The sequence below is a fragment of the Miniopterus natalensis genome, chromosome 14, assembly GCF_054644295.1.
Source record: "Miniopterus natalensis isolate mMinNat1 chromosome 14, mMinNat1.hap1, whole genome shotgun sequence".
Taxonomy (NCBI): Eukaryota; Metazoa; Chordata; class Mammalia; order Chiroptera; family Miniopteridae; genus Miniopterus; species Miniopterus natalensis.
This window is the reverse complement of record NC_142094.1, coordinates 50,362,004-50,383,816: the sequence shown is the minus strand read 5'-3', so window position 1 is coordinate 50,383,816 and position 21,813 is coordinate 50,362,004. Positions and strand designations below refer to the sequence as shown.

General features: G+C 43.0%; 1 protein-coding gene across 1 annotated transcript in view; it reads left to right on the top strand.

Annotated features, from left to right (window-relative positions):
* Window positions 1-21,813, top strand: part of NRAP (nebulin related anchoring protein) — a 63,895-nt gene that overhangs the window by 745 nt on the left and 41,337 nt on the right. Inside the window, exons 2-15 of the mRNA XM_087823961.1 lie at window positions 4,302-4,383; window positions 4,705-4,799; window positions 5,376-5,463; window positions 9,705-9,806; window positions 10,200-10,304; window positions 11,364-11,471; window positions 12,140-12,244; window positions 12,981-13,088; window positions 13,370-13,474; window positions 13,882-13,986; window positions 15,182-15,298; window positions 17,847-17,951; window positions 19,394-19,501; window positions 20,547-20,651. Coding sequence (XP_087680087.1) covers window positions 4,312-4,383; window positions 4,705-4,799; window positions 5,376-5,463; window positions 9,705-9,806; window positions 10,200-10,304; window positions 11,364-11,471; window positions 12,140-12,244; window positions 12,981-13,088; window positions 13,370-13,474; window positions 13,882-13,986; window positions 15,182-15,298; window positions 17,847-17,951; window positions 19,394-19,501; window positions 20,547-20,651 — 1,428 coding nt within the window. The 5' untranslated portion in view covers window positions 4,302-4,311. The remainder of the gene's footprint in view (window positions 1-4,301; window positions 4,384-4,704; window positions 4,800-5,375; window positions 5,464-9,704; window positions 9,807-10,199; window positions 10,305-11,363; window positions 11,472-12,139; window positions 12,245-12,980; window positions 13,089-13,369; window positions 13,475-13,881; window positions 13,987-15,181; window positions 15,299-17,846; window positions 17,952-19,393; window positions 19,502-20,546; window positions 20,652-21,813) is intronic.

Sequence of the window (21,813 nt, the reverse complement as noted above, 5' to 3'; positions counted from 1 at the left end):
GTGTAAAAGAATAATTATAATTTATGAACGTCTGTGAAAATCCCGAATTCCAGAATATTTTTAACAGGCAGTTACACTGTTCCCAATGTGGCTGTTCTATAGGCAGAATATTTGTGTCCACCCGATTCATACTTGAAACCGAATGCCCAGTGTGATGGTGTGAGGAGGCCTTTGGGAGGTGCTTATATCATGAGGGTGCAGCCCTGGCAAATGGGATTAATGCCCTTATAAAAGAGGCCAGACAGAGCTTCCTAGCCCCTTCCACCATGTAAAGACACAGAGAGAGAGTCCTCTGCAGCTGGGAAGAGGGCCTTCACTGGAACTGACCATGCTTGCACCTTGCTCTTGGACTTCTAGCCTCCAGGACTGTGAGAATTCCTGTTGCTTATAAGCTACCCAGTCCGTGGTATTTTTGTTATAGCAGCCGAAACAGACTAAGACAGGCTGTAGGACTCTGAAATGTTGGGGGTAACCTGAGATAAATTTGCTTCTTAAGGAATTCAGTGAATCCTTTGAGAAATGAAAACTCCTAATAGTGTAGCAAATAAGTTGCTCTCTAATGTATACATTTTAAGTTTTTGCAGGTTATTTCTGAAATAGAGTAAAACAATGCTAGATCTGGAATGGGCCCTTAACAGATCATCTCTCTGCTCACTTTATATAGAACATCTGAGGCTCAGAGAAGTTGCCCATATCACAGGTTTGCTAGTGGCAGAACCAAGATCTTGTTGCCTGGAAAAATAAGGAACTTTCCATCCACAAGACTTTATCATAAATTATATCATGGAAATGTTAAAATGTGTTGAACACATGAATTTATTGCTGGCTCAGACAGAGAGATGGTTTGAAGGAGTTCTCTTTTTTTAGTTTTTTTAAAAATATATCTTTATTGATTTCAGAGAGAGGAAGGGAGAAGGAGAGATAGAAACATCCATGATGAGAGAGTCATTAATTGGCTACCTCCTGCACGCCCCCGACTGGGGATGGAGCCCGCGACTCAGGCATGTGCCCTGACCGGGAATCGAACCACAATTTCCTGGATCCTAGGCTGACGCTCAACCGCTGAGCCACGCCCGGCGGGGCCCTTTTTTAGATCTTTATTGTGGGCTGGTGTGGGGAACCCCAAAGGTGTCAACCTAAGGCTAGATTATCAACAAATAAAATTTAATATTAACAAGTAAAATTGTGGGTATATGAAAGGGGAGAAATAATTTTGAACTTCTTCCTAATACGTGATATTCTCTTCTAACTGTATTTCTTGTGTCTTCCCAGCCTTGGCCCATATCATTGTTTTATGCTTCTTTCCCATCCACACACGATTACAGTTCGAGTCTTCCTCCTCACCCTGGGAAAAAGCCCAAATTCACAATTCGGAGGATTTCCCAAGGGTCGGCCTCATGGGTGCTCCTAGGCAAGTCCCCCTGAATCTTGCCGGCTCCTTTTGGTCACTAGGCTGTTGCTGCTAACACTGGTGAGTCCCTCACCTTCATTCTGCTGGACACAGTGCACCTCAGGGGTGCCACCAGTGACTGTTTCTCCAGTTCGCATAAATAGCTTAGGCCAGGTTTTAAAGGACTCCACCGAAGGATATTCCACAATTAAAAGAAATGCCACTTTTGCCCTGGCTGGTGTGGCTCAGTAGGTTGGGCATTGTCCCACGTACTGGTGGGTTGGCGGTTCATTCCAGGTCAGGGCACATGCCCAGGTTGTGGGCTTGATCCCCAGTAGGGGGCGTGCAGGAGGCAGTTGATTGATATTTTTTTTCTCTCTCCCCCTCTCCCTTCTTCTCTCTCTTAAAAAAAAAAAAAAATCAATAAAAAAATCTTAAAAATAAAATAAAATAAATGCCACTTTTAATAAATGCCAACTGAGGCAATAGCAGGCTTCTTCAAGTGGGAAGAGTGCAGAGCTCAGGGTCCAGACCAAATTCTTTTCTTCCACCAAAAGAGGAATTCATGTTGTATCATGTTGTATTTACAGATTGATTGCCTCTCAGCATCAAAGTCACACTTTTGGTCTGTATTGTGAAAATTAAACTGGGCCATTTAAATAGTTTATCTTTGCCTATGGTCCCATGTTAAGCCCTGTGAGTAGGAGGCGCCGGAAAGAGTGTGCAGGAGGAAAAGGTTTTGCTTGTCCTAGCACGCTCCTGCAGAAGGGGTGGCTTCTTAGGTTCTTACAGCACACCTGGCTTCCCAGTGTCCAGCTCCTGCTGTGCCTGGTGGCCAACAGCACCCAGTAGGCAGCAACTTCCCTGGCCCCTCCTTCAAGTGGTTTTGTAGCAGAATGCCTCCGTTGAAATATCTTCCTACAATAAGCTCTCTCTGGCACCTAGAGGGTAGATTTTCAGAAAGTTCTAAAGAACACATTTCTAGCAAGTTCCCCTGGTTGGCACCACAGTGACTTCTCTGCCATCTAGGCCACACTCTCCAACAAGGTTTGAATTTGAGAGGCTCTTCCTTAGGTCCTCAGCTCTAACAGTAGTGGACTGTGATGTTATGTTATGTTAATACGGGCCGGATTGTGCTCCATACCCCCACCCCCCAAATTCATATGTCGAAGTCCTAACCTCATACTATGACTGTATTTGGAGATAGAACTTTTAAAGAGGTAAAAATGAGATCATTAAAGTAGGCCCTAATCCACTATGTCCTTATTAAAAGAGATTTGGACACAGATACAGAGGGAAGACCCAGGAAGAAGATGGCCATCTAGAAGCCATGGAGAGAGCCTTAGAAGAAATCAACCCTGCTGACACCTTAATCTTGGACTTCTAGCCTTCAGAACTGTGATTTCTAGCACTCTAGTCTGTGGTACTTTGTTGTGACAGCCCTAGCAAACTAATGCATATGTTACCTGCAAGCGTATCTGCAGTCGCTATATTTTTTAGAGTTCTCTTTACTTCTTACTAGCCAGTCTCTTGCTTTCCAATTTCCTGTTATGGGTAATACTTTTTTATATTCCCCTGAACCTTCCCCTGTTCAGATTACTGTGTGGTTTTTCTCTCCTGATGACCCAGATAAATAGACCATTCTAAGGGCCACCTCATTTCTGATTATGCCTCTTCAGCAGGGGGAATATCCATTTCTCGACTCAGTGGAAATGCTTCATGCCCCCCGCCAGTATGTCATAGTTCCCTGGAACAGGAAAAGACAATCACAGCAGTTGGATAGTCTTGTTCATGCCTGAGTAAGGATCCAGCTGCAGATGGGGCTGAACCAATTCCTGATCACTTTCTCTGTCTTCCCCCTCCCCACCAGCCTCCCCAAGAGAACTGTGGCCTCTTTGCTCCTGATGTCCTGTGAGCAATACCTCTTAGACCAGGGGTTGGCACACGATGGCCTGTGGGCTGCGTTTTCGTATGGCATACAAGCTAAGAAGGGTTGGAAAAATGAAAGAAGGAAACGTGGCACAAAAACAGTGTCTTTGGCCTTCCGCTGCTCTTGCTTTTTCCTGTTGCTGTTGAGGCATGAATTGCTGTCTCTAGAAGGTCCATTTTAGGCTAACATTTAGGTAGACACTGAAGGCAGTGAGAGGCTTCACAAAGCCAGGGAGAGGTCTGCTTTCAAGCCGCCCCTCCTTCAGGCCTGAGAGGTGAGGAAATCAACAGGCCTTTTTGGAACAATAACATAAAAGCCCCAAACACCAAGGGTTCTCATTTATTCTGATTTTTTTGCATTCCAGCAGAACTAAACACAGATTAATATCTTACCAGCATTCAGTTGTCAATATTTTTAATACATGAAGTTAAGATTCAGATGTGGTATTTACCCTTCCCGTGGCATGACTCGGTCCTGTTTTATTTCCTATATTTTGGGAGCTGGCCTTTCTGTGATAGTCATCCTGCTCACCCAGCAAGCTCTTCTAATTTGATCACCGGGGGAGGGTGTGGGGTCTTCTCCAGGGTTCTTTTCTTGGTTGATGATCACAGACAGTGTGAAACGACTCCGTGCCGCCCGATCATACCCCGGGATTTGGTCATCCACACAAACATGATGCCGTGTGAGTTCACTTTTCTATTTAGAGAAGCGTGTCAGCTAGAAATACCTCCACCTCGCTCCCCAGACGCATGCGTGCTGAGCGTGTCGCCAAAATAGCCCCTTGAGTAAGTGGCAGCTTTAAAAACCGTCCTGCTGCTGACTTCGAACTAGAAGGTCAGCCTAGGAAAGTGGAAGTTGGATTCAGAACCGTCAGGGTGCCCCCAGAGTTTGGCAGTGGTCGGGATTTTGGAGCCTTGAACAACTAGACTGGGGCTTCTCCTTGGACTCCTTGCCTGTCACCTACCTCTGTCCTCTGCCCAGGCGGGTCGGGATGAACGTGCAGCCTTGCTCCAGGTGTGGGTACGGAGTGTATCCCGCCGAGAAGATCAACTGTCTAGACCAGGTCAGTAGATCTTCCTTGGCCTTTTGGACTAACAACAAATGTGGGAAGTTTACCGTCTCCCATAGGGACACGTGGGCTACTTTGAACCACAAAAAAGAGATGTATTTCTCATCTTTTGGCAGTTCTACCCATACCTAGCTGTGTCTTCTATAGTGTCTCAAAAATGTCAGTCATTTATATAACATATGGTAGCTGCATGTTTTTAAATCACTATTTTATGCCTAAAGCTCAATTTTTTTTTTTTTTTTACCCTGAAATATATAAGAATCCTGAGTCTGAAAAGCAGGCAGTTTTCGTAAATCTTTCCTGTGTTATTTCCAGATATGGCACAAAGCGTGCTTTCACTGTGAAGTCTGCAAGATGATGCTATCTGTGAATAACTTCGTGAGTCACCGGAAAAAGCCTTACTGTCACGCGTAAGTGCCCGAAGGCCCTCCCCGCCACCTCTTGAGTTTTGTTTGTTTTTCAACAAGTGGCTGATCAGAGATTCACATCACACACTTTAGGGGAAAACCCAAGATCCGTCTTCTCAAAAGTTTTCACTTACAATCACTGACAAGCCCTAAGGCAGGCTTTTATGCAATGCACAGAAAGAGGAAAGTTTCAAATTTCTTCTTATAAGTAGAAGATCAAATTCACCCACTATAACCCCATGACGAATTATCCAGTATTGTGCAGAGCAGTAGAATTGCCAGGGGTCGATACATATTGTGTGTGAACATTTTTTCTTCTAAATAATATCAGAATCCTTTTGTATCCGTTCAGAAAGTTTTTAAGCAATCACCTCCAGTTAAATTTGATCTTTAAGTTACATATTGAATTTATTTGATTTATTGATTTTTCTTTAAGACTTAATGTCTGGGAAATCATGAACTTAATGATTAAGTTTTATATTTATTGATTTTAGAAAACAACTGTACCTTTAAGATAAGTCACTCAATTATCTTGGATAAAGTACATTTCTAATTTTGGTTTGTATCTGTTTTTTGTAGCCACAACCCCAAGAACAACACTTTCACAAGTGTCTATCAGACTCCTTTAAATGTAAACCTGAGGAAGTCTATAGGAGACTTCCATGGGGTAAGTTACTTAATTCTGAATTTCAAAATAGCCTTTAAAGAAACTTCCTTAGCTCAGGCGCCTATTAAGTTTTTAAATGTGTGTCTAGACGTGAACCTGCCCATTTTCTCCACATACACATGCAAAGTGTATGTAAGTAACAAATGCTGCGATTGGTCCTATCACAGTATAGGGGCCAATACCCAGCGTAATGTCGCCCGACTCTCTGAGGTCCTTGTATCCAGAGTAATTTCTCTGGGTCTGCCAGCTCTGGACACAGTGATGACAATTTATACAATAGGCCCTGTATACACTAAGTGCCTAATACATAAAACAAAGTTTATACAGTTAGAAAATATTACAAGAGCCTTTCCTTTCTTTCCCCCATAATTCTTTCGGTATAGGTAAATCAAAAACCTCTAGTTGGACACTTTTAAACCTCTCAAACTCAGTAGTGCTTAAGATGATTGGCCGCCTCTCTTTCCCCTTGGGGTAGCGGCAGGTCAATCAAAGATATTTTGATTTGGAACTGATATTTGCACAGACAAGGAGGCCGTGTTGATAAACCAACCTCTTTTGAAACACCGACAGTGGAGTTTTGTCAAATGACTAGCTATGGACTGGACCCTGCGCTTATTAAAATGATGAATCATTTAACTTCTTTCCGCCGTGCCCGCCCCACAAGAAGTTCTGTGGGGTGGAGTTAGGGACTTTCTAAAATTAGAAAATGACTCGTGGGATGGAAGGCTCTCTAGTAATCCACCTTCCTAACGTGACCTCATTTCCTACTGACACTCCTGTCTGCCCAGGCCGCACTCCTCCTCTAGACCGTGTGTCTTAGACCCGGCTTAGCCTTATCGTGTGACTTTCTACGTAGACTGTCAAGATCGCTTATTTCGCTAAGTACTTTGGGCTCTTTGTGGCTTATTTTTTAACAAGCTTCTATTAGATTTACTGTACATTTTTTGCTTAATTTGTTTAATACACATTGTAGTCCAATAAAGTAAATGCTATCATTATCCCATTCTACTGGTAAGGAAACGGAGGCTCAGATTGTTGCTCATACGTCATTGATTCCCAAGGATTCACGAGCCTTAAGAAGTCACAGCAGTCCTAGATTACTGAGACTGCTACTTCTTTTAGGATTTTGTTTTCACCTCTTGATGTCTAAGGGCAGCTACATGAAGTTACAATAAATACCGAATTTAGCTCACACTTAAACCTAGTGTGAAACACCCCACCGGGCTCTTTACTTACGTTATCTCATTTATTCTTCACAAGACTCCTCTGTGGTGATCTCACAGTAGAGTTGGGGAGGTTGAGGCTCAGAGAGGTTAAATAAGTTGCACAGCTTTACCCGGTTGGTTGAGTGGGTGCAAATGCAGCTCTATCTGACCCTAGAACCCACACCCTGACCTGCTCCACTGGCCTACTTTCATGTACCTCCAGGGTGGCAAACTCTCCAGAAGGGAAAGTACTTGGTTATGTTTGCAAACACCCAGATGTTTCTGTAGTTGTGTAGCCAGAGCTTGACAGATGAAAGACAGACAGATGTCTTATACATCAGACTGCTGTTCGTATCTATTACACGCTCTACAAAATGATCTGTAATATCTGTATTATTCCACCCTATGCTCAGCCTCAGCCGGCTCGCCCCTGCCTTACACTCATGCAACAGGCCACACAGTAGCACCTTTCTTTGAGGAGGTAGTGGATTCATTTTTTTTTTTGACTGTGTATGACAGGCCCGACCTGGAGTGAGATTGTCACTGGTTCTGTTCCCAGCCGGTGACACTGACAGTGATGTGAGCTTCTCAGGAGGCCTGTGTGTGTGTGTTTGTTTGCATTTATGTGAATATGTGTCTGCGTGCACTTGGGAAGTGTATGTATGTGTGTATGCAGGTGTGGATATGTGTGTATATATATACGTGTATACAAGGTTGGTATGTACGTATATGTATACACATGCATATATATGCTTGCGCATATGTATGTGTGTGGTGTGTGTGGCTGTGTGTATATGGTGTGTGTGTGTACATGTGTATGTGTATATGTGTGGTATGCGTCTTTGTGTGTATATGGGGTGTGTGTATGTGCATACATGTTCCTGTGTGTCTGTGTGTGTATGTGTCTGTGTATATGGTGTGTGTGTGTGTGTGTGTGTGTGTGTTTCAAACAATCGACTGCTGAGAGCACCTGTTCCTTCTTTCCCACCGAGGGAAAATTCAAACGGACAATTGCATCCCTCCTTGCTTCCAGATCTTATAAGCCCTCTAGGGAGTGATAGGTTACTTTCTTACCCTCTTACATCTCTGAGAGACTTGGCCAACGGAATAAAATTCAAGTTCTTTGTGCATGTGCAAGAATTAAAAAGGGAAGAAAATAGATGCTTCAGTGATGGTGACAAAGGAGGAAACCAGGGTAAAGGTTTCGAGCTGGCACTTAAAGCAGGTTGATATTTTTCTGTTTTTTAAATGTCACTCTTTTAAAAATAAATAAATACTTACTAAGACAAAATTTCCTGTTTAGTAGACGTGAATAACATTTTTAGAAGAATGAAACACCTAGGTTCTTTTCTATCCAGAGAATGAACATAACCCTGAAAGCCCCCTTATCTCACTAGTAGCATTTAGGGCGTTCCCCCCACTCTTCTTCCTGCCTCCTCAGAATGATCGCGAATCTCTCGACAGGTCTCTGGGAAGACAGACACTCCTCAGTGTGGGATTTGTGCTGTGGGATGGGGCCCGCAAATATGTGGTTCTGATTCCTTAAGTCAGTGACTCTCAAGGAGGGTGGTTTCGCCCTCCAGGGGACATTTGATGATGTCTTTTTTGATTGTCACAACTGGGAGAGGGTAGGGGGAACTATTGGCATCCGGTGGGGTAGAGACCAGCTATGCTGCTGAATATCCTGCAAAGCACGAGACAGTCTCTCCACAGCAATGAATTAACTGGATTAACTGGCCTTCATTGTGCAATGTGCATGGTAGCTTCTCAAAATCCAAGGGGAACAGCATGTACAGCTCTCTCAATTTATATATTTAAAAATATACATATTAGAGCTGCATTATCAAGCCTAGAAAGTCAATGATGAAACATGCTTTGATGAGGAGCTAGAATTCCTGGTTCTAAGCCTTGTTCTGACAGCCCCACTGAAAAATTTTAGTGAGTTCACTTCTTTTTCTGAACTTCCTTTCTTATCTATAAGATTAATGATTTAAACTTCAGCTTGTTAAAATGGCAGGTTTTTGGGCCCCATTTTAGATCCCATAAATTATGATCTGGGTTTAGACCTAAGACCTTCCTATTTTTTCTTTCATGGGTAGTCCTTTTTAAGTTTTCTTTAATAAATACTTGCCTATTCTAGGGTCACGAAGATATTGTTGAGATGCCATTTTCCCCAAAATGATATACACATTCGATGCAATCCCAAAATCCTAGGTGTTTTTCATAGAAATTGACAAGCTAATTTAAAAATGGATATGAACATACAGAAATTCTAGGATGGCCAAGAAATCATAAAGAACGAAATTGAAGGACTTAAGTTACCAGATTTCAAGACTTAACTACAAAAGTAGTAGTAATCAACTTGGTGTAGTATTGGCATAAGAATAGACAGACAGACCGTTGGAATATAATACAAGGCCCAGAAACAGAGCTGCTTATATGTGGCATATGGTCACTTGAATTACGGCAAAGTCACCACTGCAATTCAATGTAGTAAGAATGATCTTTAAATAAATGGTGCGGGAGGGATTGGATATTTGCATGGAAAAAATGAACCTTGATACCTACCTCACACTTATACACAAAGATGGACTGAAGGTATGTTATGGATCAAGATGTTAAAGGTAACATTATAAAACATAAGAGAACACCTGGTTGAATTTGGGGAGCCAGCTTTTTCCAAGCTCCCTGGGTGATTGTTGCAGACTAAGGTTAAGAGTCGCTACTCTGATGCCTAGTGTTTTCTGAGGTTAATTTAACCTGAATTCTGATGTTATGTATAACCACATGGAGACTTTAAGTCCTTTTAATTGCACCGCTGAATAGAGTTTTGCACACAGCAGGTGCTCTATACATGCTGCCCATCTGGTGGGACAGCTGAAACCACAGGGAGACTGACAGCACAGGGTGTGTTGCAGTGCAGTTAAGATGCTTTGCAGTTGAGACTTAGGAAAATCCTCCCAGTTCAGCTGTAGATTATTTATTTTCTTTCTGTTTTCCGATGGAAACATTACTGACAACTTCTTCATTGTGCAGATTGAGCAAGACGATGGTGAACGGTTTAAATCGGTTTTTCAGTGGGACATGGAATCCAAGGATGGGGCAACCGCACCTAATGGGCAACCACTGATGAATGATGTGAGTTGCGAGTGGGTTTGGAAACGGAGAAAAGAATGATACCCTATGCAAATGAAGTGTATTCTCATCATTACTTCCAGACAAATTCAATTAAGCTTTCTTCTATCTAGTTTGTCATTCCAACTGTCCAGTTACCTTTGAAACTCTTCTATGATATAAGCAAATCTCAGGAAGTTCAATTGCTTAGGATATTAGATTATTTTTTTAGTTGAAAAAAACCCACACATTTTTCTTAGCTGCCATATACCAATAAGAGATTGTAGTTTTTAAAGAACTTCTCTCTGATTTTGACAATGTGTGTGAGTATTGCTGGAAAGGTGGGGTTGTTAGGGGATCTTACCTACCAAATGTGTGGGGTATATGTTTGTATGCATTTGTGTGTTTCCTTTTTAGAGACCCTATTGGACTGGATATGGGGAAGGCAACGCCTGGTGCCCAGGAGCTCTACCAGACCCTGAAATAGTAAGAATGGTTGAGGCTCGAAAGGCTCTTGGTGAGGTAAGGACCCTAGATATTCCTTTAGCCATTAGTTTGAATGTTCCTTTGTTTTATGATTGTGGTAGACAGAATACTGGCCCCTCCTCCAAAGATCTCCATGTGCTAATAACTGGAAACTGTGTATATGTTACTTATATGTCCAAGGGACTTTGCAGATGTGAGTAAATTAAGGATTTTGAGATGGGAAGATTATTCTGGGTTATTAGGGTGGCTACAGTGTAATCACTTGGGCCCTTATAAGGGGGGAAGCATGAGGGTGGGAGTCAGAGGTCAAAGCCACTTAGAGCCAGAAGCCAAGGAATGCTGGCAGCTTCTAGAAGCTGGAAAAAGCAAAAACAGATTCTCCCCTAGAGCCTCCAGAAGGAACCAGCTCTAATGGCCCATCCTAGATTTCTGACCATCAGCACTGTATGAGACCTTACTTTAGCAGGTTTTCATGTAAAAAAGCAATTGTAGCCCAGATTGTGGAAATCCATAACAATTTGCACAGAATACTTTCTTGTCCTCTCCACACCCCTGGGGCACCTGCCCTTTGAAGAAATCACTTTGGAAAATATTGTTAATGTTCAGTGACTTTTCCTTTAGCAAATGGAAAGAAAACAATCGAAACACAAATGCTAAGATTCTATGTCTCATAAGGAAAACTAATCCGTAGAGATGCTCAGCAAGCAAGGAGGAAAAGGTAACACATTTTACTCCCAAGGCTGTACAACTGTCTCTGGTGGGAAAGTTACAGGAAAGTCTCCACTGCATTATCATACATGTCTTTGAGTCAAAGGAATGCCCATCGGGGTGTGCCTGCTTCCAAGTGAGATGATGTCAACATTGCAGGGGAAAGTTTTTGACCTGGGGAATATTATTTTGAAGGTGTGATTCATTTGTGAATTAATAGTTCCCAAACTATGAATAACATTTTCAGATTGCCTCCAGGTGACTGGGTTGTTTTCCAGGTATCTTACACACCCAGCTGCCTTGGTTGTGATGATGCTGGCTATTGCAGTTTTCTTAGCTCTCCTCCGAAATCATACTGGTTCTCATGCTGATGTTGGTTTTGACCAGCAGGAGTATACAGAAGACTATGAGCAACGGAGGGGCAAGGGCAGCTTCCCGGCCATGATCACGCCTGCTTATCAAAGGGCCAAGAGAGCCGGCCAGCTGGCCAGCCAAGTGAGTGTCTTGGTGCTCAGCCATCATGAATTATGCTAATTTTTGTTATTCGTGTATACCAGGGATTCAGATAAAATCCAAGGAGACGGCGCTTTTGGGCTGTAGGTACCATGAGTGTGGAATTATGGAAAAAACTGTGTTCTTATCTCTCCCCTATCAATTATCCTCTGTGCCTTGATCGGGCCCCATCCATCAAATGGAGAGAGGACCATGCAGCTCCTGCAAAGACTGAACCAAATGAGTTCTTGAGGTCACTTTAGCATGACTGACGCTGGTTCTTATGAAGCAGATGGCAGACCTCCTGAAGAATAGCATAGCTCGTTGGTTAAGACCTCAGATTTTGGAGCCAGAATGCTGGGATTTGAACCATGACCCTCTCACTGGCCATGTGAGGAGCAAATTCCTTAACCTCTCTATTCCTCAGCTGCTTTTATGTAAAACAGGGAAAATAGCAGTCCTGCGTCATGCGATTGTTACGGAGATGAAGTGAATTAATGTTTGTTAATGTTTTGCCATGCTTGGCCCTCTCTTGGACTTCACATGTTAGCATCAATGCTTTTCAAAGTGGAGCCCATAAAGCAAGACTCAGCAGAGGTGTGTGTTGAGAGTAGCCCGGTGGTCACTCAGGCTGGTGAGTATGACCTTGACCTTTGCTGTCTCCTCATCAGGTGGAATACAAGAGAGGGCATGAGGAACGCGTCTCCAGGTTCACCACAGTGGCGGACACTCCTGAGCTGCTGCGGGCCAAGGCTGGGGGACAGCTTCAAAGTGGTGTAAGAAACGATGAAGGCCGAGACTCAGTGGTTCTCACTTAAGATTCCCCATTCTTTCCAAGAAGAAAGGAGGGAGAATGTAGGAGGCATCTCAGTCCTACTCAGGCAACAGGGAGACCTTTCTAAGGTCAAGTATGGTCGGATCAGATAGGTCAGCTCCCAAAGACCTTGTGAAAACTCATCTTTAGAGAGAACCGTATTGGTGGCAAATCAGATGTATCTGATTAATCTGAAAGGATTCATTTTAGATTCTCTCCTTGTGACTGCAAATTAGAGACCCTAACTGCTAAAGAATTTCTACCTCTCGCTTTTCCATAGCCTAGTTGCTCCATAGCGTGACCACAAACTTACCGTTGTTTTGAGTGGCAAGTTGGAGCACAAATTCAGATGCAGCTGACAAGTGGCTTCTATTTGCTTTGGGTTGGGAAGCCTCTCTTGTCCCCCAGACTTGACTGGCAGCTCCTCAAAGGCAAAGGCCTTATTCGTCTGCCCAGCCCTTCCCCTGGCCCAAAGCAGGTGCCACCCTGTATGTGTTGAATTCTACACTGAGTTTCTCCATGTGCCAGGCGCTGTGCAGAGTACTGGGAGTAAGAAGGTGAATAACATGCATGGAGTCCATCTGGCTATAACGGCTGTGACATGACAGCTGGGAGCCCTTAGCAAGGCTTCCCACCCAGATTGTCTGGTAGAGAGTGGGATGGTGACATGTGATTCAAAATTTGTTTTCATTTTCCAGGTGATCTACACAGAAGACTATGAACAGCAGAGAGGGAAAGGCAGTTTTCCTGCCATGATCACCCCTGCTTATCAGATAGCCAAAAGGGCCAATGAGCTGGCGAGTGATGTAAGTGTCCCCAGCAATGTCCTGTTAGGGGAGGAAGCAGGAAGTTACCTGGGCCTGACCGTTCCAATTTCCTGTCTACTCTTGCATGCACTGTGGATCCAGAAAAGTAGCTTTTCTTCTTAGTTTTCAATCAGTTTTACCATGGTCTGGCACTTTTATGTCTAAATACACTCCCTGGACCCAAGCATAAAAAGAACATTCCACAAGCCAGTTACTTGCACACTTTGGCCTCTGTGCGTAGGAAGCTAAATTCACCAGGTTTGTCCTTTCCCTTCAAATAGGTGAGGTACCATCAACAATATCAAAGGGAAATGAAGGGAATGGCTGGCTCAGCCACTGCAGCCGAGGGCGCATTGATGAAGGACTACGTGGATCAGTGCGGCCAGGTATGTGATAAAATGACTTCCTGGGAGATGGCCCTTTGCGATGGTCAGTTCTCTAGCCTGTGACACAGCCTGTGACCATTTGATCAGAGGTTGGGCGGTGGCTTATCTTTGCCCCATTTATGAAAGGTGGACTTTCCAAGCCAGAAAGTAGCAAGCCTCATGGGTTAGGGGATCTGTGCCTGTGAGGGAAGGAGAGGGGGGAGGGAATAGCATGGGCATGCTCCCTGGAGGGAGAGCGCCCAGAGTCTATTGTCCTAAGCACCACAAGGTACCCCTCCTAGGGTGGTCCCTGGAATCCCATGTGGACCGGCCTCTGTGGGAACAGGCTCTAGGAGAGATCATTGCTAATTCCCCGTTGGTGCAGGGAGGGGAATGCTACTGATTGGAGTTTTTAATCAACTCAGCAGGGTTACTTGGAGGAATGTGAGGAACACAGAGGGAAGGGCAGCTTCCCTGCCATGATCACCCCAGCTTATCAGAACGCCAAGAAAGCCCACGAACTCGCTAGTGATGTAAGTACCACATCTGGACACCCCACAGAGCCACAACCCACCGAACCACGGAAGCAGAGAAGTGAGACTGAGGCCTGAAACCTACACGCAGATAATTTATTAGAGCCGAGCCAAAGTAGAATGTTAGCCCTCAGTTTCTATCCAGATTTCTGGCATTTGCTGCTTTCGTTCAGACTGTTAGGTCACATTTATCTGCTTCAAGGGAGATTGATATGGACAAATGGTATAACTCACTTTAGTGCAAATGCTGGAGCAAGTGCAGTCAGAGTCCCACCAGATACACTGGGGTTAGGACACTTTCTGCAAAATAACCCACCTAGAAATCAAGCACTTTTAATAGCTGATTAAAAGCAGTCTTATGACTATCAGACTGGGTGTAGCCCAGTTGGTAAACTGACTTATTTGCAGAAGGTTGGTCAGCTGGCAGTCCTTGAGAGACAGGCTATAATTAAGCTTGGTAAAAAGTCACACACACACGCTGTAGATCCAACACACGAACTTGAACTTGGTCTAAAGGTGGAAGCCAGGCTTTCATTTCACACCCCTTTTACCTTTCTCCTTTACTGTTACTACTCAACTATTAAAACGGTTTACCCAGAACGGTACACTTTCACATCGAGGGGAAATAAAAGACACATTCATCTCTTTGCCCCCCTCTAGCAGACAAGACGAGAAATGATGTTGAAACCAAGGGCAGACCAGGTTTGGGACTACCACACCTTTTATTTATTTATTTTTAATCTTCACTTGAGGATATTTTTCCATTGCTTTTCAGAGAGAGTGGAAGGGAGAGAGAGAGAAACATCGATGTGAGAGAGACACATCGATTGGTTGCCTCCCTCGCTGGGCAGGGATCGAGCCTGCAACCGAGGTACATGCCCTTGGCCGGAATCGAACCTGAGACCCTTCAGTCTGGGAGCCAAGCCGGCTAGGGCAGGACTATACCTTTTTGTATGATTGTTTTAAGACCTTTCTTCATACAGAATTAGTGTACAGTGTGAATAAGGCCCGATAACGTTTTAATAGGAAAGACTGAGTGGTTTGTGGATTGTATGGAGAAAAATACCATATGATTTTTTTCCTTCTGGAAATTCAGTGAAGTAACTGTTCACATTAAGTGCAGGGTAATTTGGTGGTAAGTTCTGCGTGGAGCGTGAGACAGCAACTCTGAACCCTCTTTGTGTGTGCCTTTCAGGTAAAATACAGGCAGGACTTCAACAGGATGAAAGGTGCTGCTCATTACCACTCCCTCCCAGCCCAGGACAACTTGGTCCTGAAACGGGCCCAGAGCGTGAACAAGCTTGTGAGCGAGGTGCGTACCGGGGGCAGTTGCTTCTGTTTGCTGTCACCTCCTTTAACTCCCTTAAAGGCAGTGAACAGGGTTAACCCCAGAAAAAATTCCATGTATTGCCACATGAGTTGCCAGTTCCCAAAGAACAAATGGGCAGTAAAAGCAATTCACAGGAGAGCCCCAAATCGAACCAATTAAATTTAAACAAATTAAATTTCTCCAATGGCTCAAAAGTTCCATCCTGAATTCTTACAGGGCTGAGATAATCAAAGGTTCCAGGCAGTAGATTTTTAGTTGCCAGAATACTGCATAAGCCACAAACTTTATAACTGTAAGTCATTATTATGGAACGTGAATTTAAAAAAATAGGGAGTATTTCGACATTGCAGCTCTCCCATTCTCTCATCATTGTAGTCATGTTTCTGAGAAACTGTGGGTACCCCATGAATCACCTTCATCATAGAGGCTGAGCTGGCTGGCTGCCAGAGGGTGTGTTTTATTTGTCCTACCCAGTGATTAAGGTTTTTAGAATTGTTAGGACTCTTTAGCAAGGAAGTATCCCCTCTAGTTCCCTGCGTCTTTTTCATGCTCTAGAGCCTTATTTGCATTACCTATCTGGCCCCTGAAGGCATTTGAATTGGCAACTTGTCACGGAGGGGGAGAGTGCTAAGCGCAATAAGCCCCTCAGAGAAAGACAAGTACCACAGGATCTCACTTATATGTGGTATCTAATGAACAAAATAAACTGAGCAAAATAGAACCTGAGGTGTTGGAAACAGGGAACAGACTGACGAGTCTCAGAGGAAAGGTGGGGCCAAGGGGAAGAGATTAACCAAAGGATTTATATGCATATACGAATTGCCTAGGATGGTGAAGGCCTGGGGCAGGGCAGGAACTGAGTGTAGGGGAGCAATGGGGGGAAAAAGGGGGAAGGGACAGCTGTAATTCAACAATAAAGATTTTTTAAAAAGCTATTAAAAGTAGCTTTACTCATATGAGTAACATCACAAGTTATCTGCAACTCAGAAACAGATATGCAAATATCTTAAAGTGTTTTTCTTTCTCAACTTCCAAAGGTCATTTCTTTGCCCAAAACTGTTATTTAACCCCTTGTCCTCTAACTTTGGGCTGACATTTCCTGATCTCATCAGGAGCCTCCCATATTTTGTAGTACTAGATGGGTGCTAAGGCCTTGGGATCTGCGTTTTAAATAAATGTTCCAGATGATTCTGTTGCTCTAGGCCAGAGATCAGCAAACCAAGACTTGGGTGCCAAATCTGGCCCGCAGCCTGTTTTTGTAAGTAAAGTTTTATTGGAACACAGCCACATCATGTTTGTTTACCTATGGTCTGTGGCTGCTTTCGAGCTGCAAGGGCAGATGTGAGTGGCTGATGTAGAGGCGCTGTGGTCTGCAAAGCCTAAAATACTGTCTGGTCATTTACGAGAACGTGTGCTGAACCTTGCTCTCGACTCACATGACATTAGATCTGGATGGGACCTTTGCAGCCTGTTGGTCCCTCCTTTGTCATAGGACTGGAAAAGTCAATTGCCCTTTTCTGGTTCAGAGAGACTTTCAGGGACAGATCTGGAACCAGACCACTGACTGACGGTACAGGTCTACCATCCAGGAGAAACACTGTTACCATTTTGGCCCTTTTCTATGTGAATATATTATAAACAAGCCCATGAATATAAGAACATGTAGTTATAGAATTAGAATTCAGCTGTTCTTTTAAATTTTATATTCTATTCTGAGCATTGGCATCTTGTGTACTTTAGAAGGCATATCTCCACCATGTATTTTGTAAGATAAGATAATAAATTGTATTTCTTTTGGTCAGAGGTTGCAAGGGAACCTTTGGTTTCTTTTTTGCCCTGATGTTTATCCAGTGAGATAAACCAGGTAAGCCTGTATTAATGGCAATCAGCCTCAGAAACTTCTCCAGTGACCTGGAATAACCTGGAGTCTAAAAACTATAGCCTCACATTTACACCCAGTTACCCAGGGAGCTCAACTAGCCAACCCATTTAAAATTAGAAGACATTCTGTGCATCTATGAATGGTCTTGTTTATTATATGCCTTTGTAAAATAACTTTGTTGGTTAAATTTTGTTGACATATACATACAGAGAAGTGCATATATTAAGGGTAAGAGGAAAGATTCTCACTAGTGGACACATCTGTGTAACTAGTGACCAGATCAAGAAACAGAGCATGATAGAAGTCCAGACACCCTCCCCACATCTAGCCCCTAGACACTTGTTCCCAAGAATAACCACTGTCCTGATTCCTAAGACCAATTTTGCCATTTTCGAGCGGTATGAGATCTTACAGTATTTATTCTTGAAAGAGACTATATATTTTCAATTTTTAGAACCAAATTGATTATTCACTTATTTATTGCTTGAAAAGAAAACATGTACTATTAACTTACAGGATGCTAGGCCTGGTATTTTTAAATCTTGGGTTGACAGTTTTGTAAAAATATCCTAGTAAAGTCCTGATGACATTTTCAAGAGTGACTTCAGGTTTTGGTTCTACTGTGCAAGTGGTGTTTTGGTTCCTAAGGTGGAGTATAAGAAGGATCTGGAAAGCACTAAAGGTCACAGTATCAATTACTGTGAGACACCTCAATTCAGGAATGTGAGCAAGATCTCCAAATTCACCAGTGATGTGAGTTTTTCATGCCTGAGCATTTCTAGGTCTCCTAAGAGACAGTCTACGTGAATGTATTTATGTGTCTTGGAAAAGCATGGCCTTTTAGGCATAAATACCTAATGGGTGTGATTAAGATTGCTGGGACTGGTCCATGTAATGTTAAATGCTCTTACATCCCCAAACACACATTTGACCTTGAGTCCTCAGGGCAGCACCTACCTGTCGTCTTGCATCCTTCGGGTCGGGCAGTATCTGGCACCTAGTGGCGAACGCCGGTGAAGGAGCCGGGCAGAGCATGCAGCCTCCCCTCCCAGTGCCGCTTAGAGCTTCTTAACTTAATACCTGCTCTCATTTGACCTGCACAGGTGCCTGGGGCGCCAGATATTATTTCCCCACTTTACAGATAAGCAGAGTGGCATTTGCAAATTTGGGAATTCTCAGAGAAAGTCTGGCGAGGCATCCTGGAGAACATCAAGGACCTAAACTAGATTATGTGATTGATTTCTGCTTAGCTGCACATCGTAGCAGGATTTAAAATCACACGGGACTTTGTAGGGCTCCATGAGGCGTTTAAATTAGTGGTGAAGCTCTGGCTTTGGAGCTGACGGACCTGGTTTCACAATGAGCCAAGTGGCCGACTTTGGGCAAATTGCTGAGGCTCTCGGAGCCACTTTGCCCATCTGTAAAACGGGAACGATAATAATTCCTGTCCTCATGGAGTGCTTGTGACGATCCACTGGGAGAAGTCGTGTTTTGATATATAGTAATATTATTCTGTTTAAATACTCTCAGTGCCTAATAACTCAATGCCCCCCCAGGGCAGGTAATTTTAATGTAGCTTCATTAGACACTACCTGAATTTTCCTATTTATGGCTTCTTGTCATCCCATTTTGGTTCTCGTTATTTGGTAAGTTGCATTTGGGACGTACCGATATTATCTCCCATGGTTGCGGGAGTGACCAACCTGTGATGTGAGGTTCGTAGGATTTGGCAGAGCTCAGGTTTTGTTCTTCATCTGTTTAGAAGTGGAGGTAGTAGCCTGTGGGGATTTGTCCCCGCCCTGCATGGGGTTCACACACATGGCCCTCACAATCAGGGCTTGCCCATGGGAGAGCTCCATGCTCTCACAGTGGGTTTGCACATTGAAAAAGATCTGGTATGTGTACAGCTGAGAATATTTTTTTAAAATCAGGTCTGTTTTGTGCTATCTGTGCTCCTCCGATCTTGTGTTTCCTTACGTGCTGTGTGCTTGTCTCCAACTTCTCGTGCTTGTTTGAAATTTCAGTTGTTTTTTTAAGAAACGTTTCTCTTATTTTTTATGCAGTGAAACACTGACTACTTAAATAGGTTCTCTTTAATCATTTATACTTCCAATTTAGTCCATTAAGATGAGTAGTTAATTTTCAACAGGTTGAGAAGAGAATGCTTTTGTTGAAAGTTTTGTGTTCCCATGTAGAATAAATATAAAGAAAACTACCAGAACCACATGAGAGGCCACTATGAAGGAGTCGGCATGGACAGACGGACTCTCCATGCTATGAAAGTTGGAAGTCTGGCGAGCAATGTGAGTCCTTTTGTGAAGGGCCTGGGGAATCTGTTGGAGTGGAAAGAGGTGGGGCATAAGGAATTCACCCAAATCTTTTCAACCTCCCTTTTTAAAAAAATCAGTTTTCTATTATGTAAAGGCCGACCCATAAGAGTGTCTACATGTGAACCCATACAGCCGAAGCTAGGCAACAATCCTTGTCATTTTCAATAGCTTCAATTTACTTATCTCAGCTTTCTCTGGTTTAAAGAGCAGTCAGATTCACTGTACTTGATCCAATGTGAGAAAAACTTGCAGTTTCTGAGAGCTTATGAGAAATGGATGAGCATAATTCGTATTTGAAATTCCTCAAATTTCCATAGCATTTGTGATTTACATGGAATTTGTTGGTTGGTTGGGTGGTTGGTTGATTGGTTCATTCATTTATTCCATCATGGTGTTCACTGAAGACCTCCTGTTCAGTGAAGGCTCTGGTCTTCAGAGTAGATCACAAAGTATGGTGAAAACAGGTCCCTGTTGCACCATAGCTTGCAATCTATCAATCTCTCTTGGGCTTTGTCAATTCAGTATACAGGTTTACAAATGCCAAGTTGTAAATCTTGGAGGTAAAAAGGACACTTAAAAAAACCAATTTTATTATTAAAACGTAGAAATGTCAAATTTCCTCTGCTTGAGAACATCAAATTGATCTTTAGAAAAAAATTTAAAGCACTCTCAAGACTCTTGACTTTCCATTTATTTTCTGGGGGTTAGCCAAGACTCTCTTCCATTGTATGTATGTGCACAAATGCTTATTTTTAACAAAAACTACAAGGGGTTCCATATTTAATAAGATAAAATAAATGTGCTGCAGATGGAAGTTAATGAATTTTGGATTAATTAAGAAGAATCCAAATTAATTAAGGCGAAAGTGTGTACATAATTTAATTTTCCTTGGAGGTGATGAAACTGAGTTAATTTTGTTCCTGGTTACTTTTAAAAATGCTTCCTATGACATTCAAGCAAGGTCAAAGGAAAGTGGGGGGCTAATTTCTCTTCTCTTGCTCTTTTCTTTGTGTTTCAGATCGCCTACAAAGAGGATTATAAACATGACGTTGTTGATTACAACTACCCCGCCACTCTCACTCCTTCCTATCAAACAGTGGTGAAGCTGGCTCCCTTGAAAGACGTAAGCCCTCTTCCAGTAGCTCCTTCCACTCTTTTCTCCTTAATTCTCTCCTGTGGAGTGATTCTTAGACACCAAGATGGAAAGAAACAAGATACATAGGAAATGGAAGAAGTGCTTGAGAAAGGGGCATTCCTTTTCACTAAGAAGTCTGTTTATGCAAGTTTGGAAACTCTTAGTATGTTCTTTTTCGAAAAAAAAAATTGATTTTAGAGGGAGAGAGGAAGGGAGAGCATTTCATTAAAATTTGAGTATGTGCTCTTGCAGTAATTATAGAAATCATGCTTAATAACAGGCAAAATGAGGCAGACTCCTACAACCTTGTACTCCCATTACAACATGACTTACTGTTACATTCGTCTGTACACGACTGGCTCAAACCATGCCCCTGGAATATCACCAGCTCGCCTCTGAAAGTCTGAGGACAGAATTAAATTAGGCTGGATTAGAGATAAGCAGAGGTCAGTTCTAAACGGGAGCCCAGGAGCCAGGTCCAGGCTGCAGAGGTTTTGTATTTGGCCACAGTGTTTAAAAAAAATTGAACCGACCAATGTATAGAAATTGTTAAGAGTTCACAAAAAAATTATGTTTTCACCTTTTTTGGTGTGTGTGAAAAATTTGAAAGCTCAGCGAACGGTGGCCCTAGTTCTTGCATGGCAGCAACTGGCTGGGCCTGGGTGGCAGCTGCTCTCTGCTATCACTTTCCTCTTACCTTCCTGGCTCCCTGTGATTGTGAGGTTACCAACCCCAATGTGGGGCTTTGGTGTTCAGGAAGTTTGGGGAATCCATTACAAGAACATTTCTGGTCTCTCTGTCTGGTAATCTTAAATTAAAGGTGGTTAGAAAGCTATGAAATTAAACAAACAAGCGCAGCTCTTGATTAGAGTGTTCCCTTCAGATGGATTTTATAAACACTAACAGCATTACCGTGAGACTCTGTGCTCAGCAAAGAGACCTCTCAGAGAGTAGATTGAAGCAATGGCCAAGCGCCCGTGGTGTGGCAAAGGTGTGGTTAGTCGCGGAGACTGTCAATTATGTCCTACAGAGGAAAGCAATTATGCTCTGCCACATAATTCATGCAGAATTATCGGAAGGAATATGCCATTTTTAAAATGTAGTTTTTGTGACCTTTTATCATGCATAATTCTGAATTCTAATAGACTCT